At 40.0% G+C, this 21,994-nt stretch overlaps 2 protein-coding genes across 12 annotated transcripts in view; one reads left to right on the plus strand and one right to left on the minus strand.

Annotated features, from left to right (window-relative positions):
• Positions 1-5,855, minus strand: part of ZC3H8 (zinc finger CCCH-type containing 8) — a 201,721-nt gene extending 195,866 nt beyond the window's left edge. For 2 of the 6 annotated variants that reach the window (XM_082426870.1, XM_082426869.1), the window contains exons 1-2: positions 5,640-5,832; positions 2,704-2,800 (exon numbers count right to left, since the gene is read on the minus strand). In XM_082426870.1, coding sequence (XP_082282996.1) covers positions 2,704-2,800; positions 5,640-5,761 — 219 coding nt within the window. In that variant the 5' untranslated portion in view covers positions 5,762-5,832. Of the gene's footprint in view, positions 1-2,703; positions 2,801-5,639 lie in introns of all 6 variants that reach the window. The other 4 variants (XM_082426871.1, XM_082426868.1, XM_082426873.1 and 1 more) reach the window with 4 other exon arrangements.
• Positions 5,856-13,745: 7,890 nt separating this feature from the next.
• The window catches only part of ZC3H6 (zinc finger CCCH-type containing 6), a 52,423-nt gene continuing 44,174 nt past the window's right edge, over positions 13,746-21,994 (plus strand). For all 6 annotated transcript variants that reach the window (XM_082426767.1, XM_082426769.1, XM_082426768.1 and 3 more), the window contains exon 1: positions 13,746-14,127. In XM_082426767.1, the coding sequence (XP_082282893.1) occupies positions 14,096-14,127 (32 nt within the window). In that variant the 5' untranslated portion in view covers positions 13,746-14,095. The remainder of the gene's footprint in view (positions 14,128-21,994) is intronic.

Below are 21,994 nucleotides of genomic sequence, written 5' to 3' on the forward strand. Positions count from 1 at the left end.
GAGGACTTGCTTATTTGATATACAAACTTATTATAATAAAACTGTAATAATCAACACAGTGAGGTCTTGGGGGAAGGGACAGACAAATAAACCAGCAGACGAGAAGAGAGAGTCCAGAAACGGACCCATCCGAACACAAACACTTGATTTTTGACAACAGTGACACTGCAGACTCATGGGGGAAAAGAAAGTGTTTTCCCCCCAGTGAATGGTGCTGGAGCAATTGGGTATGATAATGAAAAAAAAGTAAAACGAAATTTGTCCCCTATACCTCATAGTATACACAAAAATCAATTCTGGGTGATTATAAACATAAATGAGAAAGAAAAACAACAAAACTTTTAGAAGACACTGTAGGGAAATATTTTTATTACCTCAGGATATTTAAATAAAACATATAAAACATTAACTATAAAGGAACAGATTAATAAACTTGAATACATTAAAATTATAAACCTTTTATCAAAAACTGCCATTGACTGGAAAGAAAGCCGCAAAATGAGCAGATACTTGCAACACATAATCCACAAAGAAGGGGAAAAAATCCCCTATATCCAGAATAAAGAAAAAAAGACTTAAAGTGGCACACAAAAAAGGCAAATCCAAGTTGGACAAGCATGAAAAGATGCTCAACAGTAATCAAGAAAATGCAAACTAAATGACAATGAAGATATCTCACCAGATGGCAGAAAATTAGAAAGGTAACAAATATCAAGTGAGCAGCAGTAGAAATACAGCCTCTCATACGCTGCCTTTGGGAATAAAAATCAGTAGAACCACTCTGGAATACAGTTTGGCATCATGGTGAAGGGAAAGATGCTTGTCCTCTCAGACCCAGCAGCTCCACTCCTAGGTAAGTGTAGAGTAGATGTGCAGCAGGATACAAGTAAGAGACGTAGCAGCGTTGCCCATAACCCCCAAAACCGGACATGAGACCAAATGTCTACCGACACCAGAACCTAGTATATTCAAACAACGGAATGCTATGCAGCTAAGAAAATGAACAAATCAGCATACGCCACTTGTGTATACTATGTATATACTACACGTATATGTTGTGTATACTATGAATCTTATAAACAGAACGGTGAGAAAAAGAAGACAGCAAACAGCACATACGACACTACTCTATTTCTATAAAGTGCAAAAACAGGCAAGAGAAAACTGCATTCTGAAGGGTGACAGCATTAGTAGTAAAACGGTAAAGAACAAGGAAGTGATCAGTACACAAGTTCGGATAGTAGTTACCTCCAGGAGGAGAAAAGGGAATGCAACTGAAAAAGGAGGCATCAGAGGCACTGTGGGTAAAGCTTTCTTGACTTGCATAGTGTTTACTTGGGTGTTCTCTTTTTAATTAGCTGTGATGCTATACATTCATGCTTTACACACTCATAAGTAAAGAGCCTGGCCTGGAGTAAGCCTACTTCGCAATAATATAGATACCCATCTTCTCACAGTATTGTTTCTGGGAAACTCCTTAAGATAATCATGGAAGGTTGTACCTGCCCGTCTCCTGTATGGTGTTACACATGGACCGGGGAACTTTAAGTGGGCATGAAAGACTGGGACCTACATGACTAAAATAGCATAAAAAAGGTGTGGGAAACCCAAACTGCAGTTTCTTGGTGTCAACCACAGCTCTCGTCCACAGCAGCCATATATGCCCCAAAGGGCAAAAGAAGTTATGTACTTGGGTAGCTGAGAGGTTTCCTGAGGAGATGAAGATGCTGCACCTGCTGGATTTTCTGTCCTGTATCCTTTTATAAAGCTGAGTATAAGAATATCATATTAAAGCCCATGTGTGTCTTGTGAGTCTCATTGCCAATTTGAACCCATTCTTTTGCAGTGCGTTAAAATTCACAATAAAAAAAGTTCAAAAAAGAGAAAAAGCAAGAAAGGAGCAGATATTGGCTTTGCTGTGGGTTGACTGTGTCCTCCCCAAATTCTTATGTTGAAGTCCTAACCCCTAGTACCTTAGAATGTGACCTCATTTGGCAATAGGGCCATTATATGTATAATTAGTTAAGATGAGGTCATTAGGGTGGGCTTTAATCCAATATGGCTGGTGTCCTTATAGAAGTGGGAAATTTAGACACACACGTATTCACACAGGGAGAATGCCCTTCAAACACGAAGGTAAAGATCAAGATGATGCTTCTGGAAGCCAAGCCAAGGAAGGCCAAAGATTGCCAGCAAACCAACCAGAAGCTAGGGTAGAGGCATGGAACAGATTCTTCCTCACAGCTGTCAGAAGGAACCAACCCTCCTGACAGCTTGTTCTCAGACTTCTATCCTCAAGAAACACAAGACAGTAAATTTCTGTTGTTTAAATCACCCAGTATGACATACTTTGCTATGGCAGTCCTAGCAACTGAATACAAGCTTCAAGCTATAAATCACTAAGGTTAAGTTAGCAAATCAAAATTTTTTATCTAATTTGAAAAGAAATAAGTTTTTGAAACCGTTAACAACCATTTCAAAGATAGGGGAAACCAAAATAAAGACAATGCACTAAAAACAGGTCATGTTAAACAACAACAAAGTTCTTAAATGATAAATTTTTTTTTTAAGTATAACAACAAGGTTTCCTTTGATATAAGTAACCTGGTCTCAAATGCTAACTAAAAGGAGACAAATAGGATCCCTAATCAACTTCTCACATCCATTTCTGTCTGTTTTTTCAATACACCAACTTAATCTTACTTTTTTGGAAATTTGCTCACACTTCAGTTTTACTTTCCATTTTATTTTCTCTTCTCGTGTTTCTTCAACTTCTGTATCATCTATTTCACCATCGATTCTGCAGCAAAAATATCAAATAACACAAAAGGGTTTTTCAACCTGAAAAGGGTTCATACCATAACATTAAAATTCACTGCTTTGGTTTACCTTCAACTTGCCCTCAAAGAAATTCCAAATTCAAAATCTACCCCGAATATTCCAGAGAAATAAGGTACAAAATTATGATGAGTAGTAAAGGTCAACATATGTTTATGAGTAAACCACAAAGCTGAAACTTTACATTACATAACCTTAATGTTCAACTATTAGCAGCTATATAAATCATCCATTCATTCAGCAAATACTGAGTATCCACCATACACCAGGCTCTGGACCTTAAATCCTGGAATACAACAATGAAAAAGACCTTGTTCCTGCCTTCTAAGAACTTTCTATCTACTTGGGAGAAAAAAAGAAAGCAACTTCAGTATGGTGTGCTAAGTATCAGTGCATACATGAGGAACACTTAACCTAGATTTGGGGGCCAAAAGTTTTCCTAACCTAAAAGATATGTAAGAATTAAAAACAAAGAGGAATGTCAGGGAGAAGAGTATTTCAGGTAGAATGCAGGGTGCCTTCCGAGGTCAGGAGAAAACTAAACTTATATTCAAGTGGGAAGATGAAAAAGAAAAGTTGTTTTCAGGGTCATTAGGACTGAGAAGCTCAACATGAATAGATACCATCTGAGATGACTACTTGAGGTTATTCCAGCAAAACTAAAAATAAACCTAAGAAAGATGAAGATGGGAAATAAAAGAAACAAACAAGTCAATAAAATGTACAGGTAAATCTAAATAATGGTTGATGCTATAGACACAGAAGTCTGAAGACAACTGTGTCTCAGCAAGTAGTGACCAAGAGACAAAAGCTTAAGATCTGAGTGGCACGCCAGATAAAGGCAAGGACTAGGCAACGTGTATGTTCTCAAAAGAACACGTTGTGAGTGGAAAGGCACTGCTAGCACTGGAATGTGGAGTGGTTTCGTGCTTCTTTCAAAGTTACAGGAGGAGCTCAGGCTTCACAGCCTCATCCAATCCAACAGTTGACTACGCCGATCTGTCCCTAGTCAGAGCTTCAGTCACGTCCATCAGACGGGAGACCAAGGTGTGCGCCTTCTACAGAGGCCAGCGTCACAAGAGCCAATAAACCAAATGCTGTGACTTTCACTGTTCTGGTTTGCAGTGATGAATCATCTTACGGAGTAGGAAGCAACCTCTCCTTAGGCAGAGCAATAATGACCACAGCAGCAGTAACAGCAGCAGCTGACTCTTGCATTACGCTGACTCTGCGCCAGGCGCTGTTCCATGCACATTACACACATCACAACAGCCCTATGACATATACACTATGGTTTAAAAGCCCATTTTACAGATGAGAAAACGGAATACGGAAGGCTTATGTAACCTGCTTCAAACCTAGCAAATGGTGGAGCTGAGATTTGAGTCCAGGCAGGCAGAGCCAACTTCCTATTCAAAATATGCACCTGGATATCAACTGGACAAAATCTTAATATATCCAAAACTGAACTTATTTTTTGGACGCGCTGCACAGCTTGCGGGATCTTAGTTCCCAGACCAGGGATTGAACCTGCACCACGGCAGTGAAAGCGCCGAGTCTAACCACTGGACCGCCAGGCAACTCCCCAAAACTGAACTCTTGATCTAATCCTCCTGCAATCTGAAACGCAACTCCAACCTTCTAATGATACAGACCAAAAACCTTTAAGTTGACCTTAACTCCTCTCTCAGACTGCCCAGCCAATCTGTGAGAAAACAGTTTATATTCCAAATATATCCTTACCTGACCACTTCTTGTTGCTAAAACTACGATCCAAGCTACTCTGGCACCCCCTCCGTTTTACTCTCCACATAACCAGATGGTCCTGCTAATCTGTCACTCTCGGCTAAAAACCCTCCAAGACCTCTCACCTCACTCAGGGTAGGAGCCAGAGTCCTTACTACGGCACCTACAAGTCCCTACACAAGCTGCCTCCCCCTCCGCCCCCCATCCCAATACCTCTCGAGTTCCCCTCTTCCAGCCCCACTATTCTTACTCCACGCCAATTGTCCTTCTGGCCACTTCGCTCCCAACACCCCATCACAGCTAGCTCACTCCACCTCAGGACCTTTACATGGAATACTCTTCCCACTAGATAATCAACCTCTCTCACCTCCTTCAGGTCCCTACTCAAATATTAATTATCCATGTTATTAGTGAGGCTTTCCTTACCTCCCGTCCTTAAAAGATCTACCTCCTCCCTACCATCCCATCCTCTCTTCCCTCCCTAACCTGCTTCCATTTTCTCCGTGGCAGTCTCAGTGCCTTTTTCAACCTAAAGGAAACAGAATATCCCAATGGAGTTCGCTGCTCTATTATGGTCTGTAGGATCTTCCGATGTAAATCAGGAGACTCCTTATCCTTCACCGCACGTCTTTTCTACCCAAAAGCGCCTAACACGTGCAGTGAGAATGACAAATGATCTCCGTCCCCTAGGAGCTGACTGCCTGCAAGTGCAAAGCGCTATGGGGCCGCAGGCGGGTTCCCACCTGGCCGGAGGGGCCGGGGCGCAGAGAAAGAGGAGCATCCCGGGCCTCCCTCGCCGCCTGGGCCCCGCCGCTCCCCCCGGCCCAGGCTCCCGGCACCGCTGGCTCCGGCGGCCTATGAACCGGGCCCCATCCCCGGCTTCTAACCCCTGCCCGGGAACGACCTGTGGGCGCCCGGCCGTCGCACCGGCCCGGCCGGCCCGACGCGCTCCCCTTGGGACCTGGCGGCCCTGCCCGCGCAGCCTCCCGAAGGAACAAAGGGGCGGAACCTAACTGCATCCCCTGCATTCAAAGCATGAAAAGACCGGGGGTCACCTTTGGTCAGAGTCCGTGGCGGGCTTCTTGCCGAGAGCCGGGTTGGGGGGTTTGGAGAAAAGATTCTCAAAATCCATCATTCTCGTCAGAGCCCAGCAGCTACCGACGAACCGGCACGGCATGAGGAGAGCGCCGCGCACCACGAGGAGCACGCCGCGCACCACGGGCAGGACGCCCCGCGCATGCGCTTTTCCGTCCCCGGCTCTGCGCACGCCCGCTCTCGCCCCCGCCCCCGCGGCCCTGCGCAGGCGCCGTTCTCCTTCCGGTCGTTTGCGTGTGTACTTCTCGACACGTTATCTCAAGTATTTAGTAGAATTGTAAAACTTAGTCCTCCTTTATTTCCCTTTAGTGAAAACTCTTCGATCGAAGTCACGGTGTTTCTAAGGCATGGTAGCTGACGTTTATTTGAGCGCTCACTTTGTACCAGGCATCATTTCGCATTTTCGCTCACCTAATCTTAACAACAGCCCTTTAAGAAATACACTGTTACCTCCCACATTTTCAGATGAGTAACCAGAGCGGTGGACTGATTTTGCGACTTGCAGACTCTTTACAATCTAATGAGATTAAAATAAAGATGACTTTAAGGCCGAAAAGTCCACTGAAAGTACCACGTGCTAAGAGAAATGGGTGAAGGGGGTCCAAAGGTTAAAAAAAAAAAAAATTGATTTAAATTAATAAGTAGATAGGTAAAATGTTTTTAAAAGACGTCCAGACTTTAGGAGTGGGGTCTGGGCATCAGCGGGTTTTGGGCAGTTCCCTAGGTGATTCCAAGGTTGAACCTGGGCTAATTCAACAGGTGGGCTTAAGAATGATCAGAGCCAGCTGTGTTCCTGACCTGGGTAAGCGTCCCTCCATTTCTTGTTCCCTGTTCTGTTTTTTTCTGTGTGATTTTTTCTGGGGGGGGTGGGGGGGTGGGATGGTGTCTGGGGTTTTTTTCCCATCTGGTTAATGAGAATGGAAATGCTTGTTCTGCTTTCCTCTCAGACTTGTAGTAAGATCCTGAGAGAAAAGAGTTGAAAGGCTTTGAAAAACGTCAAGCACAGAATACACCTAAGATATTTGTTGTTTTTCCTCGTTCTAAGTCTCTGCCACAGTGAGGCCTTGGAGTAGGGTTGCCAGATATCACAAATAAAAATACCGGAGACACAGTTACATTTGAATTTTGGCTAAGCTACAAATAACTTTGTTACATTTTAGTATGAGTACGTTCCAGGCAATATTTAGGACTTATACATAAATAACGAAACGCTTGTTTGTATTTTATCTTGTCGCCTCTTTCCCTGCTGCAACAAGGTGAGGGCCCTGGGCTTTTCACTGGAAGCTGCACACCTGCGGGGCTACCTTTGTTTGGGGGATTTTTTTTGTTAACCATCATTGTGAAGGAAGGCATTTCTAAATCTCTGATTTAAGAGGTGGGTCCTGTGTAGCCAGCCCAAGCCAATAAAGGGCTGTAATTAGTGGTTGCCCCTCTGCCCTGCCGGTCACTGATTCTCACTGAGTGGAGAGTTTGCTTTTAAAATTCAATGAAGGAATATCCATTTATTTAGATTTTCTTTCATTTCTTTCATCAGAGGTTTGTAGTTTTCCTCATATAGATTATGTACATATTTTGTTAGATTTACACTTGAGGGTTTTGTTTTGTTTTTTTTTTGGTGCTAATGTAACTGATATTAAGTTCACATTTCAGTTGTTCATGGCTAGTATGTAGGAAAGCAATTGACTTTTGTATATTAACCTTGCTTTAATTGCTTGTTAGTTCCAGGATTTTTGGTCAATTATTTGGAATCAGCAGTTGCCAAATGTTGGGTTGGGGGTAGGGTAGGGAAGGAGGAACGAATAGGTAGAGCACAGCAGATTTTTAGAGCAATGAAACTATTAATGAAACTATACAGTAATGAGGGACACGTGTTATTATATATTTGTCAAAACCCATAGTATGTACAACACAGAGTGAATCCAGTGTAAACTATGGATGTTAATGTATCAATATTGGTTCATCAATTGTAACAAATATACCAAACTAACATAAGATGTAAATAACAGGGGAAACTGTGTTTTGCGGGGGCAAGGAAACTTTGTACTTCTCAATTTTTGTATAAACCTAAAACTGCTCTAAAACAAAGTCTATTAAAAAACAGTTGATAGGGGGCTTTTGTGAAATGAAGATGCCCAGGGTTAGTTGGGGGAAAAAAGAGTGGGTACTAAGTGCCAAGAGGATTCAGAAGAGAAAAAAGCACATGGTTGGGAAGGCTTCTTGTATATTTGAGCTTGGTCTTGAGGTAATTTCCTTTAGAAGAGATGAAGTTAAATGGGCATCACACGTGAAGAGAAACGTATCAAGGCAGGAAAATAAAGTACACGTTTGAAAAATGGGGAATTGTTTAGTTTTGCTTAATATAATGCCAGTATAAGGGAATCGTGGGAAAAAAACCTCAAAAGGTAGGTTGGACCAATGATAGAGAGCCTGACTTGCTTCTCTTAGTGAAGGACTGTTTGACTCCTGGCAGGTATCAGGGTCCACTTCACAGACAAGACAAGGGAAGTTCTTTGAAGCCAGACATCTTCCCCAGAGAAGTTGTACTTTCCCCTGTTGTTTATATTATTGGCAGTCACCTTCCTTTGTACATGAATCATTACTAAAAATTAAGAGGAAAATTGAATTAAGCTACCTTTAGTATCCTTTCATTGGAGGAAAGTGCTGTATTTCAAAACTCACATTATAGGACTTCCTGGCGGTCCAGCGGTTGAGACTCCACGCTTCCACAGCACGGGGTGCGGGTTCCATCCCCAGTCGGGGAGCTAAGATCCCAAGTTAAAAAAAAAAAATTATTACCATACATACTTTTTCACTTAAAATGTCCAGCATACAGCAAAAGATAACCAGGCAACCAAAGGAAATTAAAGTGATAGGTTAAAAAAAAAAAAAAAAAAGGCACAGCAAAATCAGCAAGCAAGAAAAACTGACCTGCAAAGGCATCAGATACTAGCCTTTTCAGATAAAGACTATAAAAAGCTATACATATGTTTGTGGTAGATTGATTCCCAAATGGCCAGTAGCAAAAATGATTGTAGTGGTTATGAATATTTCATCCTCAATTTGATATAAATGTGTATGTGTACACATACATGTGTGTGAAATATAAATATGTATATTTTATATAATATATGAAATCTTCCCCTCTCCCATTCTCCTACTAACACATGATATATTAATAGCAGTTACCTTTATATCTCATTACTCAAGTTATTTGATATGAAAGGAGTGTGACTGAGCTAAAGGAAAAACTAGAAGAATAAACATCACTCAAAGATGGAAAAGAGTTTTTATCCTTTTTAGGGGAAAGGGTTAACATGTTTTTGGCTGAACATCGTGTAGCTGCATCATAATAGGCAAAGGCATGACTTTGCCATTGTTTTTATTCTGGATGGAAGTTAAGTATGAGTTAAAGTGGTACACATGGGTGCCTGGTTGAAAAGTGTGTACGTGGTGGTTTTCTAGTGTGTCACCTCAGCTGGGCTGCTCTACGTTTTGCGGGATTCCTATCCTTGCATGTTTCCAGTTAGAATGGGCTATCAGAGAGATTTTTGCACAAAATTTGGAAGGTGGAAGTGAAACAGCAGTCATATTGTTTTTATACTCAGGAAGTTACTGCAGGGGTGACAGATGCTGGTGCAACACATGCACATTATCATTTATCGGCTAGTTCACCCTGCTGAAATGGGGCAACAATCAGACCTTCAGCTGACACACCTTCCCACAGACCTTCCTTCAGCTTCTCCAAATTCTGGGCAAGGTATGTTTAGCTCCATGATAAAAGGCACAAGATTCTCCTTCAAAGCACCCACATCATAAAAGTTGGATGTGGTGAGAGACTAATACAGGTTCTAGTTTGTCCTTAAGGATTCCGATTCATTTCTACTCTCCTTCTTTACATCCACCTTCCCTTCCTGAACCCTTGCCTTGAAGATCTTAAGTTCTAGACTCAGACAAAAACTTTACAGAGATTATTTTAAACAGTTCCCACAATTGCATAAGACCAACTGCCTGTAAATCTATCTATCTCATAGTGATTCTGCTTCTCTGACTGAACCTTGATTAATAAGACAGTCTTTAATAGAAAACTAGACAGGGTGGAAGAGGAAATTAGTGAGCTGGAAGACAAGTCAGAAGAAACTATCCAGAGAGACCCCCACCTTTAAAAAAAGAATCTACAAAAGAGGCTATTAGAAATAGCAATAATAAATCAAAATGTCTAAATATAATTAACTTTAATCACAAGAAGAGAAAGAGAACAAGGCGGAGGAAGTGTTTGAAGAGAAAAGGCTAAGATTTTCCAGAATTGATGAAACATACCAATCCACACATCAAGACACTCAACAAATACCAAGCAAAATAATTAAATGAAATTCACGCCTAGACACATCATAGTGAAACTGCAGAAAAGCAGAGAAAAATTTTAAATCAGCCACAGAAAAAACAAGTAAGTGTGTCAAAAAATTAGATGGATTGATGGATGGATAGAGGGAAATATAGATAACCAGTAGTACACTAAAGCAAATAAGAGTAAAATATTAACAAAGTAACAAGAAACAGAAAATTGTAAGAAACCACTGGGGATCCAAGGGTAATGGTGGAGTTTGCGGGAGGAGGTGCTACTTTTAAATGTTGTCCATGGTGGGTGTCTTGGGCTTGGGATAGGGGGAGCTTGGGAGGTTCGTGGGAGGAGAAAATAAAAAATAAACTTTTTCGAAACAGAACCACGGACATTTGAGAGAATTTATATTTTCTTAAGCATGCATGGAATATTTATAAAAATCATGTACATAAAGCATCAATACATTTTAAAGAATAGATATTATATAGACCATGCCCTACAACACATGATAGTTGAGCTAGAAGTTAAGGATGAAAGCTTTGGGCTATGAATTTCAGAGCAAGAAGCCAACAGGAGCCTGTGTTTATAATGACTTCTGTGAGCACTTGCGTCAGTCTTGGACTCCTACCTCCAGATATCCTGTTATTAAAGAAACTTAAAACCTGTTTTTAGTTAAGCCATGTAGCTGAGTTTTCATTATATGCAGTCAAGTTCAATTTTAACTGAGTAAGCACCCTTGACCCCAATTAGTATTTTGATAAATGCAAACTTCACAAGTGCAAATTATTAGACTCTAAGCTCCATGAGAACAGACATCCCAAGTAGTTTATCCACAACTTTGTGCTCAGAAAATAGCACAATATCTAAAGCATAGTGACATGATCAATAAATCCTTGCTGAATAAACAAATCAGTGAATCAATTCTCCTAAGATTAAAAGGTGGGGGTCAGGGATATATAGAGCTCAGCACATCCCATTCCTACTAATGGAAAAAACAAACAAACCCACATTTCTACTGCAGGTGTACATAAGTGATATCCTAAAATAAAGACTATTTTTTTTTGTTTTGTTTTTTGCATCAGAAAATGCTTTCACAACTGCTGAGAGCTGCCTCTGAGTTCAATATCTTTGGGGAAGAATAATAAAGAATTCGGAGGAAAGTATTTAAGAAACAGGCTTAAGGAAGTTCTGATGACTTTTTTTTTTTTTTTTGGCCGCACTGTGGAGCTTGGGGATCTTAGTCCCCCGACCAGGGATTGAACCCTCGCTCTTAGCAGTGAAAGCTGGGAGTCCTAACCACTGGACGGCCAGAGAATTCCCCTGATATGATTTATTGACCTCTGAATTCTACGTTTGAGACAGACACCCGAAGTGTACTACGGACGAATCCTGACCTTTTCCATCTGAGGCTATCAGAGAGCATGAGCTAGAGAAGGGACCACCGCCGTCTTTCCCGGAGATGGAGCCTGCCATCTGTGTCAGTATCTTAATCTCATTGGGAGGCAACATTTTGAAAGCACTTTTGCAAAGCCTGGGCTGATATCCAGGTGCTTGTTTTTCTTTGGAAAATTTCCAAAGAATGTGATTAAAACAGGTATTTATTTGTAAAGCCCCCCGCCAGAGACTGGGAGACAGGGGCTTATCTTCCTGATGATTACATTTCAAAGGAATGGCTTTTAGGTCCTTGAGAAAGACACACCTGAATTGTAGGAGATACAAAGGTACGGGGGGTTAGGGGCCTGTGTCAGGTGTTGGCTAGAACAAACAGTAATTCTCCTGGCAGCATTGAGCTTTCTCAGATGGGCGTTTTAATGCGAGGTGGGAGCCCTCCTAAGGGTCTGGTCTTATGCTGCTAGAAGTCATGCTAGAATATAGCTGTCTCTTGGGGCAGAGGTTTCCCTGGAGTTATGTGCAGAGAGTTCTGCAGTTCTTATGGTCCATCTTTCAATGTTAGGTAACATTTACGAGGTTGAAAACTAATGATCTCGTTTAATCTGTGTGATGAATGCATGCCTTCTTAATTTAGGCAGTTAAAGAAAAGGTGAGGAATGCTGAGCTTGGATTAGCCCTCAACTTAAATATATATATATATATATATTTTTTTTTTTTTTTTTACTTAAATATATTTTATCTAACATCTCTGAGCACTTTTAGATTCGAAGCACATAGCTTCAAAGGAACACCACCTCCTGCCCTCCATACCACCCACATTGTCACTCCCTTTCAGTTACCCAAGGGAAAAGACCAGGGCCTGACGCCCTATTAAGTGGTGTGCATCAAGGGTTAGGAAGGAGGCTTTTCATCTAGTGAGAACTGTATTCACTGTTCCACACCACGGCAAGCCAAAGACCCTAAAGAAAGTTCGAAAGAGATCCTGATGCCCCCAGATATAGGGGAGAGGAAAAACTGAAATGCAAAGAAGGAACAGCAACTGTTTACCTCAGACGTCCTCGGAAAACTGCAAAGAAATGTCTCTCCTAATTAGCTACAGTAAGATCTAAGTAACATAGCTACAATAGAGACAAAGTAGAGATTCTAATGTAACTCCAAACGCTCATATAGCTGCCTTTGAAAGTTTCCTAGAAATGTATTATGTCCAAACGTGGCAAGTGCCTCCAGAATTATCCATCAGTGTACATCTCCTGTCAACGGCTGCATTCAACTTGGAAAAAAAGAAAAAAGTGCTTTTTTTTTTTCAATACACATATCCACATTTTTTAATTGAAAATTTAATCTAATTGCAATCGCTTCTAAATGCACTGCACTTATGCATCAGCAAAACACATTTACTCAAAAGAAGTAAGATATTTGAGAGGATTAATCAATCCATCACGTTAATAAAAAACAAGGACCTTCCTTCAAAACTAAGTAGCACACTAAACAGGCCAAAATGTTGTCATTAAAAATTCTTTTTCTAAAGATCACATTCATAAGTGTAAAGAAATGTAATAGCTAGTTGTTTTTATTTATAAAATATTCGTATGTATTTTGCATATAAAATATCACCGTTTTTATGAAATAATTCAAAACCTATATGATTCTTTTAACGATTTTTGTCATTATTAACTAATAACCGGGTAGGTAAATTTAGTATTAAATATCAGAAAAAGTTACATGCCAAGTTTTCCTCACAACGTGATTCTGAGTATTAAACATTACAAAAAGAGACACTCGCTACAGCCTTGAACGAGAAAGTATATTTCCCCATTATTTAAGCAACCAAGGTTTTTTTTTTGTTTGTTTTTTAATGACGACTCAAAAAAAAGAATAAATGACGACTCAGCAGCCGCGAGTTATTACCCCACCCGGGCTCACACCCGCTCATGGCTTTAAGGGCCCGTTTGTTAGGGCACGTCTGAAACTCCCCATCACTGGGAGGCGGCGTCTTGCAGGGAAAACCGCGGACCGCCGCGGACCAGCCCTGGAGGCGCGGAAGGACTGCAGGTCCCGCGGGACGCCACCCCCTCCCTGAACTACTCCAGGCGCCGCCCGGCACCGCCATCAGAGACTGCCTCCTCCGCCGCTTCGCAGGGGAAGCGTGAGAGCTCGCCCCCGGAGGTGATTGACGGGGCGTCTCCTCCAATGGGCGGCGCGCTCGGCCCCGGCGGGCTGGGCAAGGGCCGCGGCACGCGGAGGAATCTCTCCTGCCCTTTAGTCCCGGGCTAGGTGTTGCGGCAGGCGCCATTTTACCGAGTCGCCTGTCGCGGGTGCCGCCATGTTGGTGAGGAGAAATCACCGTTACGGCCACTGTCCAAATCCCCGCGTCGCTGCGCGCCGCCCGCCCGCTCCCAAGCCTCAGCCACCGGCGGCGAATAGAGACTAAAGCGGCAGCGCCGGCAGCGCGGGGCCGTGGCCCAGTGTTTGCAGTTAGAGCCCCACCTCTGTGGCGTGGTTGTTAATAGACTGGAAAGTCTGTGTCTGTGTCGCTCACTAGTAACCGTGAGTTTTTACCACTTCGTCACCTCCCGGCGGCGGCCGGGAGCAGGTACCCGCAGGCGGCGCAGGGATCCTCCCCGCGCCCCGCCGCCGCCGGCCTCGCAGACCTGCCCTCCAGCCCCGCCCCGTTCTTGACCAAACATGACAGACTCTGAACATGCAGGGCACGACAGGTCGGGAACCCTTCTTGTCTGTCTTTCTGTCGGCTGAGAGGAGGGGTCTGGGGCGGCGGGAGCGGGCCGGGGCCGCGCGCCTCCTGCATGACTTAGACGTCTCTGTGTGGCTCCATCCGTCCCATGACGTGCGCCCGGATGGAGAGCCCGGGGCCCGCGGCCGCGGGGAGGCCGGCCCGGCCGCGCCCGCCTCCCCGCGCGGGGTCCTTCCCGGCCGGCCCCGCCCCCGGCCGCACGTGCGAGCCCCCCGCCCCCGGGCGGGCTCGGCGGCGCCGGGCGGCTCCCGCGCGCCGGCTTGGGGCTGCGGTCCAGCCCGCGCTCGGAGGAAGCGGTTCCCGGTGCGGGGCCCGGCGTCCCCGTCCGACGAGGACCCGCCAAGAATTGTCAATAACTGGTGATTTATTTGACTGCTACCCTAGTACACTCCTAAAAATAAACATGTGTGGTTTTTTGGTCTTTTTCTAGGAAAATTTTAAGCAGCTCCTAAAGGCCGTGTATCTGTACAGGCTTACCCCTCGCAATTTGAAATGGCAAGTTTCAAATGTTAACACAAAATAGAGACTTTGCAAACCTGAGTGTAGCACAGATCTCTCCTAAAGTAGAAACTCCGTGGATCGTCCAGTCTAGCCCGATTTTCTAAATACTGTGATGTATCATTTGAACATTTAACTGAGATTCTGATTTTTTTATCTTTACTATGGCTTAAGAGGCCCATTCTTCGTTCCGTTTAACGGTTTGCGGATATTTACTATTTTAAATAGCGCAAGTAGCATCCTTAAGTTAAGGTTAAGTTTTGAATTCATATTGATATCCATCTTAATCGTTAAAAAAGAAAGGGTGGGCTTTCATTCATTAAAATTGCTGGAACAAAATCCATTGCATCTGATTCTTCTTTAGAAAATTTAAAAGATCCAGAACCCGGCAGTTACTCCCTTGTGAATAGCATTAATCAAAAGTATACATTGTACTCTAGGCTGTATACAAATTGCTGAAGTTTTACCTGTGGAGTAATGTGACCTGTTTTGGTAAAGTATACCAAACACTTTTTTTTTTTTTTTTTTTTTAAATCCAAAAGCAGAAATCACAAACATTACTGAAATTTGAAATATCGAGATATCTGGCAACTTTGAGAGGGATAAAAATGTTATTTTAACAATCTTGGTACCGTAATAATAAATGTAGACGGCCAGAAGGCAAGTTAATTAAACGTGTCGTAATTTTTAGAAAGTCAAAAATGCTCTTAAAAAAAATTATGGGTACGTACGCTTGCACTTGACACATTTTTCATGATTATTTTACATTATCCTGTTATTAAAATGAGAAAATTCTTGGAATGGGTTAACTAATAACCTGCGAAGTTTCCCACTCTATCTGTGGACAAACCAGTGATGGGGTTTTGCTAATGCAACCTAAAATTCATTCTTTTGTGTGAAAGAAGGAAATCTGTTCTCCTCTGTTAGTTCACAGAGCAACGTCAATATGTAGAATTATGTATTATACATAAGGAAGCAACCATGTTGCTAAATTCAGATATCGAATTAATTTTCTAGTAAGGAACTGTGATGCCAAACTTTAAAAAGAATTTGAAATTTTAAAACACTGAATTAGAAATTAAAAATAAAATTTTAAATAATTCTTTGTAAGATATATAACCAGCTTGGTGGTAGGAAGTAGGGATTAAGCAGTAGTGTATTTAGTCTTTTTTTGTTTTATATTAGGATTAAGAAAACTATTCTCTAGTGATTTCTGAAGCAAAAAGATTAGCTCTGTTTTAATTTATCCATTTGTTAAGTGGCAGTATTATTCTGAGGCAAGAAGGTTTATCTTTTTCACACCTTTTTTAGTCAACCTACATGAAAAACAAAACAACTATATCTAAAAACAAAGTGAACTAGGATTCAGAAGTGGTTCTAGCTCCAACTTTGCTACCACTTAGCTTTGTGAACTTGAGCAGGCTTAGTTTCTTAATTGTTAAGAGGGTTGTATAAGAATTTTTCGAGTTCTGCAGAATCAGTGGTTCTCAACCTTCTCTGGGGAGCTTTTTAAAAAATGTTGAAATCGTTTCCATTGGTCTGAGCTTTAAGATTTTTTAAAGCTCCTCAGGTAATTCTAACATGTATCAAATTGAGAACCACTATACTAGATCAATATTAGCTAATCATCAGAATCACTTTGAGGAATAAAGATTTTTGTCCTGTCCAGAGCAACTGAATCAAAATCTCTAGGGGAAAAAAAAAAAAAACTCTAGGGGAGGATTGTGGTAATCTGTATTTTTAATGGGCTCCCTGGGTAATTCTTAAGAAATTTGGGAAAAAATGGACTAATCTGTGGAATCCCAAAATATTCTGTGCTTTCATATTATAGTTATTTTATACTGTAATAAAAGTTTCCGTGAATTAGATGGAGAAGATATATGAATTCTGGTATTTGGAGCTTGGCATTGTCTCAAGGATATTCTTTTTTTGTCATTTTTGAAAATTAAGATACTGCGTGAGTGCAGGAAGAAAGTTAAATCTATGATTTTTATTTACAACTGGTATAATTATACAAATTAAAATATTACTATGATGGTTTACATGAGAATTAGATTCTACATATAAATGGAAATTCACAGAATGCACAATTTTTTCTTTTAAAAAAGTGTTTTCTTGTACATGTTTTATATGGTGAACATATTGCATAAGATTTGTTTGCCAAATGAGTTAACTTTAAAAAAAAATACCCATTTGCACTTTCCTTTAAATATTTTCATGCCTGGAGTGAAAACATTGTATTTTTATAAAGTGTTATTAATATAAAAATACCTATAAATGAACTTGTGACTACGTAGACTGTTAGAAGAGGACTTCTGCATAGATCTTTAGAATTAATTAATAGAGGTGGAGAAGGAGTTGGAGCAAGTCAAAGGGAGATAAAGTTCTTGTCTCTCTTTGCATTCAGTTCTTCCCTTTCATCCAGTTCTCTTAGGCACAGCTCCAGCCACCTAGCTTTATATTTCAGCTGGATGTTGACCTAATTAAAACAACTCACAGATAACTCTTAAAGGCTAAATACTATGCGGCCCTGTTCTGGACACATCTACAGTTGAGAAGGAAAGATAAATATATGCCCAAGTAATTGTTACATTTTTTGAAATATGCTAAAGGTAAAAAGTTTTAAGGGCCTCCACTGGGGAATAGGATAATTTTAACATGATCAGTATGAGAGCTTGTGATTCTCAGAGTCTAATTGATAGGAGGTATGGGTAATACTTTCCTTTGGGAGGAAGTTATTCTTTGCCCACGATGAACAACCTTCCCCTTCTTTCCCTCCTCTCCCCGCTTTCCTTCCTCATGTAAACCGAGATCACCAAAACTCCAGCTAGTCAGAATTGTAGTAGTTTATATTTCCCCTTCCTTTCCCTCCCCCACATAGCGATTGAAACCTTACACCGGAGAGTATGAAGAGGTGAGGGTGAAGATGATTACACTTTCCATTTGTAACAGGGCTTTCCTTTGGCTCGCACATTAATTCCATGAGGTAATATAGTATTGCAATGTTCAGTAATTTCTCTGAGATCCCACAGATAGAGCCTAGGTAAGAATCCAGAATGCAAACTCCTACCTGCAGTGTTATTTTTAACTCTTCATTAAGTTTGCATGGGGAAGTAATCCAGTAAGTTCTAGCCTTTACTTCTTGAATTGTTTGGGATTGAAATGTGGTATATTTAAGAGAGCTCCATTTTCTGAATGAAACCTTGGTTCTGATCCTAGTTTTTCCTCTAGCTTGGTTAATGCTCTCTTCTTTTTCATGATTATTTTTCTTATTTGTGAAATAAGGTAGTTGAACTAGATCACTTCCAATCTCCCTTCCTACTTTAAGAAGTCAATAATTTTCATTTGAAAAGTTGCAGATGCCTTTTCTTACATCAGAGTTCACTTTAATGTCCTACACAATGTCTGGTTTTACAAACAACCAGTCAAATCATTATGCTGTACACTTTAAACTTACACAGTGCTGTATGTCAATTATATCTCAATGAAACTGGAAGAATGAATAAATTAACTAATTGCCTAGTGAGGGAAGGCATTGACTCCAGTAAACAAGAGATTGGTAAATTTCTCAAATTCACAGAGTAAATCAGTGGGAACTCAAATAATCTGACTCCAGAGCCCACACTTTTATGGTAGAATAGACATCTTCATCACATGAGAATGTATATATACATATCAGAATGCGAATTTAGTCATGTAAAACGAGTTTTTAAGGTGTCCTAAGTTAATTATCATTAAAATTATAAAACCACATAAAAATAACAATCTGTTTATAAAAGTGGTACAAAAATAAAGAACCTAGATTTAGAACTCATGATATTCAATAATATACATATGTTGCTGTTTATAATTAACGTACTTGAATTCATTTGGTCCATATAGAAAGAACAGATGTTAATGTCTTCATTTTATGTTGCCTCCATTTTGTCATAAAGATAGGAAATCTGATATCAGATGCTAGGTTGGATTTGGGACACTTGAAAGTTTTTTTTGTTTTGTTTTTTTGAGGTATTACTTGATCACAGGCAATTTCATCCTAGTTCATTATAAATTCATCTTATATGACAAAGGGTTTTTCTAAATCTTAAAACATTAAAAATTGAATTTATAAAGAATATTACTTTTTCACATTATTTTAAAAGGGATTATGAAATCAATTAAATTAACTTAAATCTACAAATTTTTAACTATAGAAAACACAAGTTTCAAACTATTAAGGGAATTCATTGAAAATTCGTAAGAGGTCAGAAGAACCGATACCTCTGTTGTTTTTTTTTTTTGGCTGTGTTGGGTCTTCGTTTCTGTGCGAGGGCTTTCTCTAGTTGCGGAGAGCGGGGTCCACTCTTCATCGCGGTGCGCGGGCCTTTCACTGTCGCGGCCTCTCCTGTTGCGGGGCACAGGCTCTAGACGTGCAGGCTCAGTAGTTGTGGCTCACGGGCCTAGTTGCTCCGCGGCACGTGGGATCTTCCCAGACCAGGGCTCGAACCCGTGTCCCCTGCATTGGCAGGCAGATTCTCAACCACTGTGCCACCGGGGGAGCCTCAGAACCGTTACCTCTTTGCTTGGATTTTCCTTGAATACTTGCAGCTGACAATAAAATGTTAGATCACTAGTACTTGTGTGTGGGGTTAAGTTCTTTATAACCTCTACTCTTTGGCCTATAAAGGAGATTGTGGGTTGATTTCTACACCCTTGGAGTACATAGGAGTCTGTTTTAAAATTATGTTTTGTGCAAGCAAATGAAAATGAAATAGAATAACGCGTCTAAGTTAGAAATACCTACATATTTGACTTTATATATATTACATATATATATATATATATATATATATTTTTTTTTTTTCCCGAATGCCAAATGTCCAAGTGTGAAAACCAATATTTGACCAAAGCTAGGGCTGAAGCCATAGATTAAACTTTTGGAATATATGAATAAATCTGAAATATTGTCCCTCAAATTATTACAATTTATTATTAGAAATTTTAGTGATCTAATTTTTAAAATAGGACATTACAGTACAGTAACAATTTTCAGCACTGCCTCTTGTTAGGTACTCCTGTGATTACTGTAATGCACATGATAGTGAATGGAGGGTCATTTTCAACTGAGATTAGTGGAATTCAAGATAGTTGAGGGAACTTTTTTTTCCTCTAACATTTTCTTTTTTATATATTTTTTAACTCTCTGGGGCAAACATGATTGATTATGTTGCACATAACTGAAGTTTTTTCTCCTCATGAAGTTTTGAGGTAGCAAAGTTAACATTCTGTTTTTCATTTATCCACAAAAGATGTGAATTCCCAAATGGGATTTTTTTTTTCTTGAAAGATTTATGGAATTAAATAATTAAAAACTAAACATGGTCTTTAGAAGTTATTTTGTTGAATGTTATGAATATTAGTATGCCAAATAATTGAACAAAGTTAGAATTATGACATATAATTTCTATTATTCTGCTTTGCATTTTTTATTTAAATTTTTATAATTATTTGTCAGTTCAAAAAGGATATAATATTCTTTCTAAAGTCATCAGCTAACTCACTCTTGCAGTATTATTACTCTATTTTTCTATTTGACTACTTGAAAATTAATTTGTACGTAAAATAGCTTTCATAATCAATTGTGACATTTTTCTCTTGCATTAATGTACATTTATACTTCATCTAATTCATAAAATGTCAATATATAACGCACACAAGGAGATTCTAGTTCTAAGTTGTACCTAAAATACCTTCTTAACTTGGAAAATGAATATTCAGATACTAACAGTAAATTCACTTGACATGGCCTTTTAATATATGACCTTGTTACACTAAACTAATGATCACACAATCCCTGATCATGTCACATTCAGGGATACCAGAGCTGACTTGAAGGAGGCCAAGGCAGAACGAAGAAAGGTACTTTAGTTGGATACTTCAGGCAAAGCCTATTTTGGATTTAAAAAATATATATACTCCCACCACACTCCCCAAATCCTGGAGCCCCAGTTCCTCATATTACAGTTAATCTGGTTATCAGTTAATTTGGGGTATTGGACACTTATATACCAAGTATCCTTTTTGGATATTATTGGGTCACAGGCAGTTTTACCCAGCTCATTATAGATTCATTCAACAAGACTTCTTCAACTTCTGTTTTGATATCATGATGCCTAGAAGATTGTTTTCTGGCTTTCAAATTCTAAAGGTATTTTATTTGCTGAGATTCATTTCTGTTGGATTTCTAGCTTCTCTGGTCAATATCAGAGGACCTAAATCAAAAGGATAAATTGAAAGGGAATGAAAGTAAATTAATTTTAGCTTAGTGAGATAGCAAAGATAGTGAATGAAATAAAAAAAAGAATTTTAGGGTGTGGCCTAGGGGTTAGGATTCCGGGCTTTCACTGCCGTGGTCTGGGTTCAGTCCCTTGTCGGGGAACCAAGATCGTGCAAGCCACATGGCAGGGCCAAAAAAAGGAATTTTTAAAATGTAGTCTCAAAACTATGGCAAGCTAATTCAGTTTTAATTATGTTATAGTCTCTGCTCATGGCATAAAGGATGTTTGAGGAATGATATGGTTTTCCTTCATGATGTTAAACATACAAGTTTAAGGATGTGTTGAAAAAATTTAATTTCATAAATTAATACACAACAGTACCTATTCTGGCTGGCATTGGATGGGGGCTGGGAATTAAGCATTAACAAAGATTTTATCAGAAACCAAGTTTGTGAATTTTTTGGAAGGAACTCTTAAAAAACATGGCATGCCTTCCTGTCTTACTAAATAGACAGTTACTGATTTAGCTTTTTCTTACTTAGGATCATCATGAATATGTATTGTCATTATAATCGCTCTGAATACTAGGTATTATACTCCATCTTGTGTCTTGCTGCATTCCGGAGACTTTGGAAATATGGAAGCTTTCACACAGACTGTCGTTGCTAGGTGTTGCTTAATGATAGGATAAGTAGAAATACCCTCAGGAACAGACTCCAAACTTAGTCTACCCCAGATTCCTTTCTGCTTCTACTTGTTTCAGATAGTTTTTCATTGTTATTCTCTGAAGGAAAATAAGAGAAATTTCCCGTTAGAATCCATGCTCCTTGGATTTATAACCTTTCCCAATTTCTGTGGAAGTACCTGTAGTCTAGCATACCCATTTTATTCAAATGCATGTATTTCAAGTAGATCACAAGAAGAAAGGAAACTTGTTGAGGGCTGTCTACTAGGTACAGTGCGAAGTAATTACCTAACTTTATCTCACTTAGTCCTTAACTCTGTGCTGGTAAATTGATTCATTACATTTTGTAGATGAGGAAACTGAATATTAGAGATAGAGATCATTTGTTCAAG

Source organism: Balaenoptera physalus (assembly GCF_965194825.1).
Source record: "Balaenoptera physalus genome assembly, chromosome: 15".
Lineage (NCBI taxonomy): Eukaryota > Metazoa > Chordata > Mammalia > Artiodactyla > Balaenopteridae > Balaenoptera > Balaenoptera physalus.